The sequence below is a fragment of the Nyctereutes procyonoides genome, unplaced genomic scaffold (assembly GCF_905146905.1).
Source record: "Nyctereutes procyonoides isolate TBG_1078 unplaced genomic scaffold, NYPRO_anot_genome, whole genome shotgun sequence".
Classification (NCBI taxonomy): domain Eukaryota; kingdom Metazoa; phylum Chordata; class Mammalia; order Carnivora; family Canidae; genus Nyctereutes; species Nyctereutes procyonoides.
The window spans coordinates 14,972,426-14,988,484 of record NW_026575046.1 but is presented as its reverse complement, the minus strand read 5'-3'; the positions used below and the strand labels follow the sequence as shown (position 1 = coordinate 14,988,484).

At 40.2% G+C, this 16,059-nt stretch overlaps 1 protein-coding gene across 12 annotated transcripts in view; it reads left to right on the top strand.

Moving 5' to 3' along the window:
- Nucleotides 1–14,232, top strand: part of PRLR (prolactin receptor) — a 173,043-nt gene extending 158,811 nt beyond the window's left edge. For all 12 annotated transcript variants that reach the window (XM_055324919.1, XM_055324908.1, XM_055324913.1 and 9 more), the window contains 5 exons: nt 571–740; nt 2,778–2,919; nt 4,399–4,498; nt 4,999–5,068; nt 7,226–14,232. In XM_055324919.1, the coding sequence (XP_055180894.1) occupies nt 571–740; nt 2,778–2,919; nt 4,399–4,498; nt 4,999–5,068; nt 7,226–8,248 (1,505 nt within the window). In that variant the 3' untranslated portion in view covers nt 8,249–14,232. The remainder of the gene's footprint in view (nt 1–570; nt 741–2,777; nt 2,920–4,398; nt 4,499–4,998; nt 5,069–7,225) is intronic.
- Nucleotides 14,233–16,059: the final 1,827 nt, after the last annotated feature.

Here is a 16,059-nt window from a genome sequence, read left to right as displayed (position 1 = left end):
AATGGACTTTGGGGTTGTTTTCACCTATTGGCTACTGTGAATGGTGTACTATGAACACTCAGGGACAAGTTTTTGTTGAGCACTACTTTCAACTCCTTTGGGATCTACATAGGAGCGAAATTGATGGGTGACATGGTAATACTGTATTTAACTTTCTAAGTAACTTCCAGACTTTTTTTCTACAGTGGCTGTACCACTTAATTTTCCCATCAGCAATGAATGAGGGTTCCCGTGTCTCCAGTGCTCTCACCGACACTTGCTATTCTTCATTTTTGAATTCTAGCCATCCTAGTGGGTAGGAAATTGTATCTCATTGTGGTTTTGACTTGCATTTCCCAATGATTTTTGAGCACCTTTCCTGTGCTTGTTGGCCATTTGTGCCTTCTTAAATTTTGCATCTTGTTTGCTTCAACCTAACCCCACTTATGCTGACTCACACCTGATGTCAAATACAGAGTCTCCTAACCACGGCAGAGTGAAACAGTAGAGAGAGCTTGCCTCTAAGAACACATATAGTTCTGTGTTCAGATACCACTTGCACTAAATATGGCATTTCTTTCCTATCTACAGTTGAACCAGACCCTCCTGTGAACCTAACTTTGGAATTAAAACAACCAGAAGACAAAAAGCCTTATCTGTGGATGAAATGGTACCCACCCACCCTGGTTGATGTTAGATCTGGTTGGCTCACACTCCAATATGAAATTCGGTTAAAACCCAAGAAAGCAACTGAGTGGGAGGTGAGTCAACTAGAAGCTTTTGGAAAGGGTCAAGTCCTTGGCACAGATGAAGCCCTCACAGCTGAGAACAAGTCGTTCCTCCTCATTACTGGGTGACCCTGTTGCCCTCTTGATGCTGATGGGACCCACCCAGATGTGGAAGGGACTCCTCCCTTCCACTGGGATTGATGGGGGCTCATCCTCATACTCTGACAGAGCTAACTTCTTGCCCTGATCAGCTTCTTCCACCAGGTCTCCAACCCTTCTCCCTCCTCCTATCTTAGGTTGAGACACTTGTGAATGTACTTACATGGCACTAAGTAAGGAAGAAAAAAATCTCAGCATAATCAGCCCAAGGTCAATGCTATTTTATTCACTTTCAAATACTTCAATGTAAAGAAGAGATAATACATTAAATTATAGACATTATAATAGTCCACTCTGAAATATTTTAGTATATGTCTCTTTTTAAAAGGGAACATTTGAGGGGTGCCTGGCTGGCTCGGTCAGTGGAGTGTGTGACTCTTAATCTCAGGGTTGTGAGTTCTAGCCCCATACTGGGTGTGGAACCTACTTAAAATTTAAAAAAAGAAAAAAGAAGGGAACATTTGGTTTCACTCATATGTGGAATTTAAGGAACAAAACAAATGAACAAAGAGACAAACAAAAAGACTCTTCAATACAGAGAACAAGACGGTGGTTACCAGAGGGTGGTGGGATGGACATGGGTGAAATAGAGATTAAGATTACACTTATTGTGATGAGCACTGAGTTATACATAGAATTGTTGAATCACCAATTGTACACCTGAAACTGATATAACACTTGTATGTTAATTATGCTTCAATTTTAAAAAAAAAGATACTCTCAAGCCCATTAGCAATGATAAAAATGCATTTTTTTTAAAAAAGGGAACATTTCCAAAGATAGCCAAAATAGGATCACACATAGAAAATTAATTAAAATTCCTTAATAACATTTAAAGGCCAGTCCATATTTCAACTCCCCCAGTTGCTTCAAGAAAAATACCCTTAACAGCTAGTTTGATCAAACCAGAGTCCACTCCAAGACCAGTTGTTATATTGCTTTGGTCTCAACATGCTCAGGAGACTGGGCCACTTGTCCCATAGAATGTCCCACCTTCTGCTTTTGTCTGATGAGTACTCTGTGAGGTCATTTGGCTAATTTTTCTGCCCCTGTATTTCATGTAACCAGACAATTAGATCTAAAAATTTGATCAGGGATCCCTGGGTGGCGCAGCGGTTTGGCGCCTGCCTTTGACCCAGGGCGCAATCCTGGAGACCCGGCATCGAATCCCACATCGGGCTCCCAGTGCATGGAGCCTGCTTCTCCCTCTGCCTATGTCTCTGCCTCTCTCTCTTTCTCTCTCTGTGACTATCATAAATAAATAAATAAAAAATTTTTAAAAAAAATAAAAAATAAAAATTTGATCAGATTCAATTTGAACAGTTTTTGACAAGAGTACTTCAGAGGTGATATTATGGGCCTCATGTTGCATCATGCCAGGAGACGGAAATCCTCTGGTTAGCCCACCAGAAATGATGCTAAGACTGATTCTGAGATCAGAGAGGTGACAAACTGATCTCTCAATTGTAAAGTTTTATTTTGTTTGTATGCTATTGTTTCAACAAACTTGAAGGCCCAGTTCTCTTTCACCTAGGGGCTTTATACCGATTGGTAATCCTTGAATCTATAAAATCATTAGGGTTGACAAAATAACCATTTTTCAATTGTATTCACTTGGTTTTCTTCCATAAAGTAGAATTTAGAAGGGGGTAGAGGATAGGGACTACTAGAATATTTGACTCGATGTTGATGGAGTTCCCAATGGAGAGATAGAAAACCCGTTAATTTTTGTGTGAGCAATGCAAGGAGGAAAAGATAGGCTAAGAGGGTGGAATGGAGAGAACAGAGATTTATCTACAAAATCGATTCTGCTGGCTTCAGTCCTCCAATAGCTTATTATCTAGGAGAAAGGTCTATGAAAAAAACATAACACAAGTCAGAGTGACATCTATTTTCCTTGTTTGTCCCTAGACTCATTTTGCTGGGCAGCAGACTCAGTTTAAGATTCTCAGCTTATATCCAGGACAGAAATACCTTGTCCAGGTTCGCTGCAAGCCAGACCATGGATTCTGGAGTGAGTGGAGCCCAGAGAGCTCCATCCAGATACCTAATGGTGAGTGTCTTGGCCCCCTTTTGTATATATTCCAAAATATTTTTAAAACAAAATGAATTTAGTAAGTTTGGATGTAGTAACTACTAACAGAGAAACTACCTGAAGTGTTGGCCCGAAGAATAAATAGAGGTGACTTTATCATCTCTCCATCCAAATCAAAGACACTTGGAAGTGTAGCACAGTGGATCACTGTCCGCGAGGGCCAGTTTCCAAGATAAGGCTGCCAACATGGGCTTGGCATGCCTCAGAGGGCTTCTCATTCATTCTGCCCTAATCCCTCTAATTTGCTCAAGGTTATCATCTAGTTGTGCCAAAAATCTGTAAGTTGGTCTGCCATCTGAAAGGCATGGACCAGTTTTCAGTCCATGATGTCGGTTACATCTTGGTTCTTGTGTGAAGGTACAGTGCATCATAGGCTCTCCAGTCTAAGTGCCATTAAATATGACGGCTGGCACTCCATGAGAGAATGGTTCCTCTTGCATTTCTAAAGTATTTTAGAGTTTATAAAGTTATTCCCTTGTCTGGCCCTTTCAACCCGCTCAGGTATTCAGAGAGAATAGGGTTAGCATTAGGAATCAAAAGTGAGGAAAGTGAAGCCCATTGAGGTTAGAGGTCTTACCCAGAACCACACAGCAAAGCCTAGCTCTCTGACAACTCACCTGGCCAAAGTACGGGGGTGTGCGTTGGCTCGGCATTGAAAGAGCACTGAACTGTGGGTCATGAAATCCACATGGGCATCTAGTTCAGCCCTGGATCTTATTAAATAAATAAAATCAAGGGACACCTGGGTGGCTCAGTGGTGTCTGCCTTTGGCTCAGGGCGTGATCCCGGGGTCCTGGAATTGAGTCCCGCACCAGGGTGTCTCCACAGGGAGCCTGATTCTCTGCCTGTGTCTCTGACTCTCTCTCTCTCTCTCTCTCTCTCTCTCTGTGTGTGTGTGTGTGTGTGTGTGTGTGTCTCATGAATAAATTTTTAAAATCTTTTATAAATAAATAAATAAATGCACAAGGTCTAAAGGCAGATGTTCTGAACTCAAATCCCAACTGCAACTTTATAGTTTACATGTTCATGGGGAAATCACTCTCTGAGTCTCTGTATCCTAATTTTTATATACAAGGCAGTATATGTAGAGACCTTAATGCCATTGATGGCTTTAGCAAGGACTTCACGCATGATGGCCTTTATTATTATTACTGCAATGGACCTTGTGACCTTGAATTTCCTCTTAAAGGATCAAATAAAATAATATATAAAAGGGTTTTGAAATTTGTACGGTATTGTCAAATATACACAACATATTAAAATTTAATAATAAAAATTAAACTCGTCACTGATGCTACTCTCTTTGGATTGCTATTCAAATCAAAAGAAGTGTAGGGAAGGGGGGAAACCCTTTGTTCATAACTTTTGCTTATTAGTCTTGTTTGTTTTTAATGATCCTTTGATGTGATCAAAGCTTTCGGACTGTTTGCTTTTTAGATGTCACCATGAAAGATACCATCGTGTGGATCTTTGTGGCCGTTCTTTCTGCTGTCATCTGTCTGATTATGGTCGTAGCAGTGGCTTTGAAAGGCCATAGGTACTTCCCTGTCTATCACCCCTCCTCCCAATCATGGTTGTCAGGGATTGCAGCAAAAAAGATAATACAAAAATGACGGAAACCTACAGATAAGTCAAACACTTCACTTTAGCCATAGCTACAATGTGTTCACCCATAGAAAATCTTTTATCAGTACTAGCAAAAGTCGCAGAATGGACTCCTTTGAAGCTGGTGCTCTTTCCATCAAACTGAGGCTCCCGGTTGTGCAATAGTAAAACTCTCGTAAGAGCAACTCAAATCAAGAAAAGCAAGTAGTCCAAATAATCCATTCATTTCAGTATCAGCCTCCTCTGTGAGCCAGAGCTAATTAGGATGTAGGCCCCTAAAATTATTAATTGTCTTCACCATTGATTGTTAGTCTCACGGGATATCTATCTACCAAAGTCCAGGTAGCAGGTGTTTGGAGAGAATACTAATCTTTCAAAACTTACAAAGTGAGAAGGTGAGTCATCTATTCTTTCTCACAAATTATTTTATAGCATGGTGACCTGCATCCTTCCACCAGTTCCTGGGCCAAAAATAAAAGGATTTGATACTCATCTGCTGGAGGTAAGTGGCAGAAGTGGAGAATGCAGTGTGATTCACTTCTTTGTAATAATTACCTTTACACATGCGCACATAATTCCCATCAGTCCAGCCTGGCTGACTCAGGCCCTGCCCAGCTCATCCCTGCTCTTCAGCATGCGTGTTTACAGAAAGACAGGTGGAGGCACGAGGGTTCTTGCCTTCAGAAACTAAACATCAGAGAGCAAGGAGAGAAAGCCAAGAAAACATGAAAACATAGTAAGATTTGGCTAGATTTATCAGGTCTGTTCATTAGCACAGAAATAAACATTTTCTGCAAACAATGAATTTAGAAAGAGGGTGAATATTTTAATTGATACAAAACAGGGACCCACCACCACCTCCTTTGTCATACTTCAGTTCAAGTTTTCACTCGAATGTTCTTTACATAATTGCAACGTCCTATTTTAGTTGTCGCTCACTTTGAGCACTCAGTAGAGGCTGGATCAGTACAGTGGGGCTAGTGTTTGCCAGGGCCTACTTAGGCTGATTCAAGAGGGATTTAAATTCAAGTGTTTTGAATAAAGAGGGGTTAGAACATTTTAAATTTCTGTCCAGATTGAAATATATAGTTTCAATTTGACTTGGGCTTCACACTGATGTATCTAAAAGCAGTGACTGGCACATCACATCACTTGACCCACACACTGTGAGGCTAACAACACAAGCATATGAAAAGTGAATTGGCTTGACTACATTCAGTTTGATCAAAAATATCAGAGCAGGATTTAGGGCCCCAGAATTTAGGCTCCTGGTCCAGTGCTCTTATCCCACTATCTAGTCTCTAGTACTGACCTTCATAGAACCAGCATGAACATCTCAACTAAGTTAGTTAACTACTGTCTAGCTCAAAATTTGACCTTGTAGCCACAAGGACTTAATAATAAAATAACTACTGGGGCAGCCCCAGTGGCCCAGCGGTTTAGCGCCACCTTCATCCCAGGGCCTGATCCTGTAGACCTGGAATTGAGTCCCACGTCGGGCTCCCTGCATGGAGCCTGCTTCTCCCTTTGCCTATGTCTCTGCCTCTCTCTCTGTATCTCTCATGAATAAATAAATAAAATCTTTAAAAAATAAATAACTACTGTTTGTGTCACATACACACACAAAGTTTGTATCTTCTTATTTTTTAAAGATTTATTTATTTGTTTATTCATGAGAGAGATACAGAGTAGGAGTCAGAGACACAGGCAGAGGGAGAAGCAGGCTCTCTGCAGAGTCTGATGTTGGAACTCGATCCCAAGTTCTGGTATCACGCCCTGAACCAAAGGCAGGTACTCAACCACTGAGCCACCCAGCCGTCCCAAAGCTTGTATATTCTTAATCACATTACCTCTCATCTTCAAAAGAGCCCTATTATTCCCATTTTACAGATGGGGAAAGTGAGGACCATAGAGCGGCTTGTCCAAAGTCGGAACCATTTAATGAGCGATAGAGTCAAGATTTGGGTACCAGTACCTGACCTAAGTCAAGGGATCAGAAAGAAGAGTGAAAAACAGGAGGCAGGAGGCAGGAGGACTTAAGAAGGAGAACAGAGAGGATGAGAGGGAAGAAACTGGGACAGGGAGGAGGTGGGGGCAAAGAAGGGACCGGAAGTGGAGCAGAAGGAAAGGAAAGAGTAGGGGAGGAGGAGGAGGGAGGGGTAGAAAGAAGGGAAGAGGAAGAAGTAAAAAGAGGAGGAGTTGAGAGAGAAGGAAGAGGCAAGACTCTGCTTACCACTGCCAGACTCCAGAAGGCGGTAGAGTTGGTTAGGAGGCTAGTGCCCAGGTCTCATGGCCAGTGGGTCACAAAGCACCAAATGGAGGCATGAGCACCGCGGTTTTGATATCTCACAAACATTTTAGCTAATAGGTACGTGTTGATTATATGTGCATGTACTTGCCCATTAAACTCATAATCATTATTGCTTAGAGAGACACGAAGTCAAAATCATGATTTGACTGAAAGAAAAATATGAGATGAGTAACCGTCCAGGAGCTGATCATAGACAGCCTGGTCCACAAACTTTGACATTCAGGAAATTTTGCTAGGCCACCAGCACATCCCATTTGCCCATAGGCAAGACCACGGGCTTGGCCATGATGCCGACAGGGAACATTAGGAAGCTGACGGCCCTCTCTCCTTGTGTCTGTGTTTTACTAGAAGGGTAAATCTGAAGAACTACTGAGCGCACTGGGGTGCCAAGACTTCCCTCCCACTTCTGACTGTGAGGACTTGCTGGTGGAGTTTTTAGAAGTGGATGACAGTGAGGACCAGCAGCTGATGCCAGCACATCCAAAAGAACATCCAGGGCAAGAGAGGAAGCCCACCCCCTTGGATCCAGACAGCGACTCTGGCCGGGGCAGCTGCGACAGCCCTTCCCTTCTGTCTAAAAAGTGTGAGGAAGCCCGGGCAGATCCCTCCGCATTTAACACTCCCAAGAGCGTTGAGAAGCCAGAGAACCCTCAAACAAATGTGACCTACACTTGGGGCTCCCGGAGCACAAGTTCGGAAGGCAAAATCCCCTACTTCGCTGCCGGCGGGTTCAAATCTTCAACCTGGCCTTTGCCACAGCCCCCCAGCCAGCACAGCCCCAGGTCTTCTTACCACAGCATTGCTGATGTGTGTAAGCTGAACATGGGCACGGCAGGTCCATCAGCCACTCTGCTGGACAAAACAGACACACGTGCTTTAAGATCTTCAAAAACCACTGAGACTGGAGGGGAGGAAAAGGCAGCTGAGCAGAGGGAAGTGGAAAGCTTCCATTCCAAGACTGACCAAGACACACCATGGCTGTTGCCCCAGGAGAAAACCCCTTTGATCTCTGTTAGGCCCTTGGATTACGTGGAGATTCACAAGGTCAACAAAGATGGAGCATTGTCGTTGCTCCCAAAACAGAAAGAGAACAGCGGCCAGGCAGAGAAGCCCAGTACTCCCGAGGCCAGTAAGGAGTATGCTAAGGTGTCCAGGGTGATGGATAACAACATCCTGGTGTTAGTGCAGGAGCCGCGAGCTCAAAACCTGGCTTCGTTTGAAGAACCAGCCAAGGAGGCTCCGCCGTCCCATCAACAGAATCAAGCTGAAGAAGACCTGGCCTCCTTCACCTCGGCACCAAGTGGCTGTGGACTCCAGCGGGCTGGGTTGGATTACCTGGATCCCACGTGTTTTATGCACTCCTTTCAGTGATACCTTGAGTAACGGAATGATTGGTTAAAATGTGATTTTTTTTTTTCAGGTAACACTACAGAGTACAGGAAATGCACTCTACTAGAGAATGCTCGAGAATGGGTTAGAATGACACTATACAGCCTGTAGTTCACTCCTCATGCTCCATTTTCAATCAGCTGCCTCTTTCTCCAACAGCTGATTCCAGAACAAATTGTTTTGTTTCCTGTGATTTGTAGATTGACTTTTTTTTTTTGCTATTAGTTATAAAATTCTGTGTTCAATGAAATAAAAGCACATTGTTTAGCATTCTTGAGGGGCAGTGCCAACAGGTATATCCTCTGGAAGGGGCTTTCATGGTTTGGTATGCGACAGAAGGAAATGAAATACCATTGCTTACCACAGGAAGATGAGAGATGTGAGAAAAAGGCCATGAAAACCGCTTTTGAAAACCAACAAACCTTTGCAAAACCTTTGCTTAACCTTTACATTCCTCTCTTATTTTATTCAGATTAGCCAAATACAACCCACTTAAAGAAAGAATACATTCCAGATTACCCGACACATTGTTTACATGGGTTCCTATCACCTTAGTGATGCATTGCCAATATGCAAGCCAAAATGATGCCTCCAGTTTTTTTTTCTTAAAATGGTTTTAATTTATTAAGCATGGATTTTTTCCCCCTAAATTGTAATTTATTCTAAAGCCTCCAGAGAAAACCATTTTGGAGAGTGAAATTTTCTTACATGATAGGTAAATGAGCTCCATGTGGTAAATTCTTATAAAATCTTTTCCTGTTTCATTTCAGCATAAGAGATAATTTATTATACACCCTAGTCTTCAGTTAGGTTAAAAAAAAATCCCCAAAGACCAACTTTAATTTTAAAAGATAATCACAGCAGGATGGTAATGGAAATACTGCCTTACTGTACATACGAATTCTACTTTAATATAAGCCCGTAAGTTTCACAATGTATTTTTGAAGACTATTTTTCTATCACTTAGGTAAAATAAAAGACTATTTTCTATCTTCCCAGTACAGCTGTTTACGTATTTAGCGGGTACGGTATCTTCTGCTATGAGGTTATAATGAGTATTTGCAGTACATCATAGTATATGCAGTCCCTGTTTGTGGAGTAAAATGCCATAGCAACCCAAAGCCCATTGAGGAATATGAAGTGATCTGATTCTTTTCATCTCTGTGACACTGTAAACAGTCGCCAGCCTGAAGTTTTAGGGCTTTCCACAGACCAGAAATTACTTCTATAATTTAGGGCTACTCTGGGGCTTCTCCTCTTCCCTGGGTGAATATTCGTAAAACCACCACGAAAAGGTGAGTGATGACCTCTCACATACTGTTTCAAAGAGAACGTTTGGTTCTTAGAACAGTTGCCTTTCCTGGGCCTCAGTTTCCTCGGGAGGAAATGTCATCTCCAATATCCTTTCAAACTCTGGCTCCTTGATTTCATGACTCACTGAATATTTTCCAGCAAAGATCATTTTCCCAGCGCTTTGATCTTAAGTGAGCTAAAAATTAATTGTCCTTCATCATAGATAGGCAACTACTCGCCAGTGATATGCTTTTTTGATTTCTCTTTTAAATCATCAGTTCCAGTCATTCTTAACATATTGCCCATGCATGTCATAAATTACATATGTATGGGATCAGAGTCTAAGATAACATGCAAGTATGTGTCAGGAGAAGAGGCATGAGATTTTCTTAAAAAACACATATTGAAGGAGGCTCTAATTTTTAGAAAAATAATCTTTTACTGAATCAAGCCATGATTACTTTTTGCTAAGTCCAACAGCCCCAAATCTCTTTTCTTGTATCTGGCTGCAGCTTCTGTTTTTTTCCTTCTTTTTGATGAATTATAAACCATTATTGCACCGTTGGTTTAAAGAGCCATACGCTCTGAATTATAAAAAGTCATGTTTTTATAAACAAACACCTGAATATTCAAGTTACAAAGCACATGGAGATGGGCTAGCCAATGGGTGATTTATGGAAGCTTATAACCCAACCTGCAAGATGTTCTCTGGTCAGTTTTAATGAACGGGTTTAAGGCACCTCAGTGTGAGCACAAGTTATTATCAGCTACGTCCCTGACATTTAACAGAATGTCCATTCTCCTAAGTGCCTAAGACCAATCCTGGTAGGCGGGTATGTACCAAAAACTTGCTTTCGCTGGTTTGGTCCAAAGTGGGTCAATTCCTTACCACCTATATGAGATCGAGGAGTTTGACCTCTTGTCCTGTAGAGCCCAACTGAATCGGAGAATCCAATGAGTTCATGAGCTCCAGGATGCAGTTTGGCTGTGGAGGAAATCCAGCTCTTTCTTGAGATTCTCCACTGTTGCAGTCACTTGCAGAAAGACTTGGCCCTGCCTTTAGTAACTTCTCTATCTCCTTAGTGTAGACAAGAAAGAAACAGATTTGTACATATTTTACAAAGTGCCTTTCTTTACTTTTATAAAAAAAAAAAGTTTTGTTTTTTCAAGAAAAGTGTATCGATTAGAAAGTAAATTTTACTTGTCTTATGTAAATGAATGGAGAAACCAGAAAGGGAATGACAAAATGGTCTAAGGTCCAACCAGCAACTGTTCAGTGGATTTTTTAATTTATTGCTTAATTGAATTACCATAAAGCTGATGTGAATGATAACTTATTTTGTCTGATAAGAAATTGACTCTGACTAGGATTCAGGGATATGCCTGCCACCCTGTGATTCGAGACTCTTCACTTTAAAAACATATGCTTTTGAATGCCTTTGAATTGCATACCTGGGCCGGAAAAGGACAATGCATGCACAGTGGAACCTTGCACACATACAGAAACATGTAAATGTCTCTGGATTACCACCCCCAGTGATGCTAACATAGATTTGCCATTGATGAAAGCCTCATGTGTACTTCAATGAACAAATTTCTTGTTCTGCCCTTTCGGCTCAAGTACAATAGTATTGCTGGAGTAGTGGGCTGAACACCCAATTTGCAGGTCTAGGTCACATGGCTGCCACTCAACAGACTATGCGACTTTACACAAGTCCTTTAAACTCTAGCCACCAATTTTCTGACCTGTTAAATAAGTAGTTTGGCCTAAAATGTTAGTAAACCCCCGCCAGCTCTAACTGTCCTTGATTCTCATGATCAAGTAAGATCCAAGGTTTCAAAGGCCCAGGTGCAATGCAGGAAAGTATTTGACATGCCATCACCCTGATACTGCACCGGGTTAAAACGTTTAAGAGAAACATGGACATCTATTGGTCTATATCAGATTGATTTGCTTTAACATCCTGGCTTTTTTTCTTCTTAACTATCCATACTTAGAGGCTTTTTGTTCTTCTGCTCTAGAGCCTGTATTTTTCCTGAGAGTTAATTTTGTACACTAGCAACCATAGGTTCCGCAGGAAACTAAGTTCATAAACAATGGCCTTGGCCCTGCAAAGGACTAAGTCACATGTTAAATCAGCCACACAGATATCACGGTGAAGGTTGAGAGTCACTAGTCACCTCATTTAGAGATTTGCATGCTTAGAAATTCCAGATCAATTCATTAATTAATTAATTCAAAGGCCATTAACAAATCCAAGCTACGTGGATGACTCAGTTCCGGAAGTCTTAAGGAGAAATCAACAATACAAAATGATTGCCTGAGAACCTATGTTCTAACCAGAAGTTCCATTTATAATTATGGCCTGGGGTTACTCCATGATTACCAGATATATTACTGACCAATCATATAGGAATTCTCTCCCTAGGCTTGTGTATTTCCATAAGGTGATTTGAGATCTGAGATCATCATGGTATCCCTTTCAATGAACAGGGGAAAAAAAAAAAAGATGTAGAAAATAGGACATTTCCAGAGGTTTGGGCATCTCAGGATTCCACAAAATGCCAACAGTAGCCTGCTAAACCCAAATTGTATTGGACAAAGTGAATCTGTAAACTATTCAGTGTTCTGAGCTTATGGCTAAGAGATGTACATAACTCACAACACCATATGCCCGTCATTGTCATATCCGCCTCCATTCCTTTGATTTATGCTCTAATCTCAAGTCAAAAGGCACCGAGACGTGTAAAATAGAAAACATATCCTGTTTATGTGACTGTGGTCAATGAATAGAGAGACCCTTAGCCAATCGTATTCTATTAACTTCTATCAACTTTTTATCTGCTCCTGATTAAATAAAATAACAACCACCATAAAATCTTTGGCTAGTGAAGTGGTAATATCAAAAATAGCCTTTACTAGTTATGTTTAAATTATGCTTCAGCTGGATAAACCAAAATACAGTCTGAGTTTTTCCATGCAAATTTCACAAATCCTGGAGAAAAAAAAAATCTTGTTATTATGTTATCTGAAATCAAAAATCTGTAGGGCAAAGATACCTCTGAAAAATAATTTGTTTTATAAAATCTCTGATAAGGTGTTTCGAATTTTCAAAAGTAACTACCTCCCCTTCTTGTCCTACTGTCCTTCCTCCGAAGCTGCTTATTGTTTAGAAATGAAAGGTATCACGTCTCATGCTTTGACTGTTTTTCAATGGCATATTTAATGTATACTGGCCATGTGACATTCCTAACTTTAAAACAACTGTTATGTTATTTTATATTATATTGCTTTATGTGGTTCAAAACTGTTTGATGCATTGAAATATATTATCCTTGTATTGTGAGATTCATCATGTGATATAAATGAAAATAATTATATAATTCCTTATAATCTCTTCTTGTGTATTTCAATATGATTGTGTCTATGTCTGTAAAACAAAACTGAAAAAAATGTAATCATTTATTTCTGTTGAGGCTGCGAATGTATTACTTTTTTTCTTAACCTTTGTCTAGAAGTAGTGTCATATGCCATTGTACAGCTGATCTGGGGTGTTGAGTGTTTAGAGTACAATCCAACCATTGTTTGAAAGTCAACTTTCAGCTTTGCTTCATGTGACTTCTTGATAACTTCTTGAGTGTTGGTTGTATCATGAGGCTTGCTTTTGTGCTCATTCATTTTAAACAAATTTATAAGAGTCTCATGTGGAAACCAAAGCAATCTAGAACCAGCCTGTTGTGTGATGTGTCTTCTGTAAAGCCATATTGAAGCAAAGACTATGTAGTAGCAAAAGGTTCCACATTTTCAGAGCTTTCACTACCTCTGCTTTTTCTCTTTCCCTAGAAAATAACAAGCAAAATTCTTCAACATGAAGTGGGAAATTAGAAGTGATTGTTATAATAAGTTGCTGGGGATTGGTTTTGTTTGTTTGCTTGTTTTTACATGAAAATACACCTTCTAATTCACCACTTTGTAGGTTTATGCTAGGTTTTCTCAATAACCAGTTTTATATTTTATAAAAACTGGCTGAAGAATAAAAGCCAGAAAGAATACTTAGTAAATCACCAGATGAAAAAACCAACAAAACCATAGAGTGTAGATTTTTTTCCTAATGATGAGTCACCTCAAGTTGTTCACTCAAAGCCATGATAATATTTCTCACTATTTGATTTCAACAACGCCCCTAGAAATAGATATTTCCCTTATTTGATTTTAGCCATCAAATATATTACAGTATGGGAAAAGCCAGCCATATATCAGAAATAGTCTTGTTTCAATTTAAAAATACATTTCTACATGTACTTATTGTACTTTTTTTCTTTTTAGCCTTAAAGAATTTTAGAGGACTGTAGATGTCTGATTTATCTTGCATTTCTAATTCTGTAAATCTTTGGTTATTGCACATTGTACTTTCCATTTTTCCATGGATTTATTCATTGGCCTCCTTTTATTTTGAGGGGACAACATGGACCGTTATATTTTCGTCAGTAGTATGGGAAATCTGCTAACTGCTATTGTTATAACGTCCTCATTTTTACTGCACGCCAAAACCAATGCTTGCCAAACAAAATCTTGGACATCCCAGTATAATATGGTCATTATATTTCTGTTCATGTTACTGACAATACCCAGTTCGGTGCCTGGCTCAATAAATGTTTGTTTCCCTTGCCTACCCTTCCTTTATTTTTATTTGACATGTAAATAAGCAGAATAACATGTGCATGTCTGAAACAATTTTCTTGAAGCATTTTTGCTGCTAAGGGATCTATAATCTGGAAATCGTTGGGGTAAGTTGGACCAAAACAATTATCCTCCTTTATCTTCCTCCTTCCATATGATTGCGAAACATACTTTCCTTTCTTCCCCTCCAGACCCCCCCACCTCCCCCGCCTGTCACTTTCACATGAGAAGCTGCTAAAAATAAAGATGGAAGGAGCAACATGGAGACCAAACCAGAGGAGCTTGCTTAACTGTTGTAAAATAAAGGAAAGACCAAACCATTTTTGAAAATGCAGTTCTTTTGAATGGCATGATTCGTCCACATTGCTAACATTGTTTCTAACAGAATCCATTGGATTATGTGTAAAATGATCACCTTTGCTTTTTAATGAATCTAGATCTAGAAACCTTTACCAACTGTCCATGCTTGTGTTAAGAATTAGGAAATAGTTGGGGGTCTGCTTTACAGATTCTTCTCTGCCCCCTAATTCTTTCCTATCAGGAGCAATAAGGAATTTCTTATCTGAGTGTCATGCTCCAAATGGCTTCCATCAAAGAACCACCGACTCTCCCATGCTTATGTGGGTGCCACTTGCCTTAAACTCTTGAGCACACTTTTACTTCTAAACTAAAAAATTTGGAGTGCCAGTCACCAGACACAGCATTCATATAGTTAGTGACAAGCTGGAGAACAACGGAGCCAATTTTCCAGAATTATCGTATGCACGTTCCTGAAAGAAAACAAATTATTTTTGCCACTTCTTGCCAGAATCACATCTGAAACCTTAACCTCACCAGACTTCCTACAACTTACTAATCAGGTTTGATACATTCGAAATCTTCCCTCTTTTTTAGGGACTGAGAGATATAGTTTCCATTTAATAGCAATCTTGAAATGTTGCAGGGTGGGGGCAGGGTGGGACTGGGCAGGAATATAGGAAATAGGGGTATTGATGAGGCCCCAAAAGGGACCCCACTGGCCAGGGAAGCAGATTCCTGCTGCATTTACCTCTAAGAGTCCCTCCAGACCACACAGGGGAGACTGAACCCATTCTCGATGTTGGAAAAGCATATTCTACTTTGGAGATCTCGACACCTACAATGGAATTCTTTTATCTACAGCCTCCCCCACCTTCCCCACCTCACCCCTCAACTTCTGCTGCCCGCCCAAGTGTCAAGCATTTTTCTTTTATTATGATCAGGTTCACATGAAAACTTAGGCTGACAACCAGATTTGAAACACAGATATTTTTATGAACATGATAAAAAAAAATTTTTAAAGGCTAAAAGACATCAAATAAAACACCACATGAATGTAGGTTGGTGAACACTGAGATAAGAGAAGGGGGCTCAGGAATTTTTATTACTGTATTTATGAATGTGTTTGAAAGAATTTGTAAATGTCACAGCTACTTTAAGGTGACACACATTCACTCCATAAATTATTAAAAATTACAAAGTGAGCTTAAACGACACTGGCCAGTAGTTCTACTTAACATGATCGATATTGCTATTGTTACTGTACTATGTAAACTTATGGTGTTTTTCTATCTTTCTTCAGAGCAACTGCTTTTGCAATGGTAACAATGCTTAAAGTGAAGCAATAAATTACTTCCTGAGCAATGGCTTTGTAGGGTCTTTTTATATACATGTGAAACATGTATTTTATGAAAATACAACTTTGGGAAGTTTTCCTTTGCTTCCACATACTTTATTAGGACTTTTTTTTTTTTTTTTTTAAGAAGTATAAGAGGCCCCTGGGTGGCTCAGTTGGTGAAGG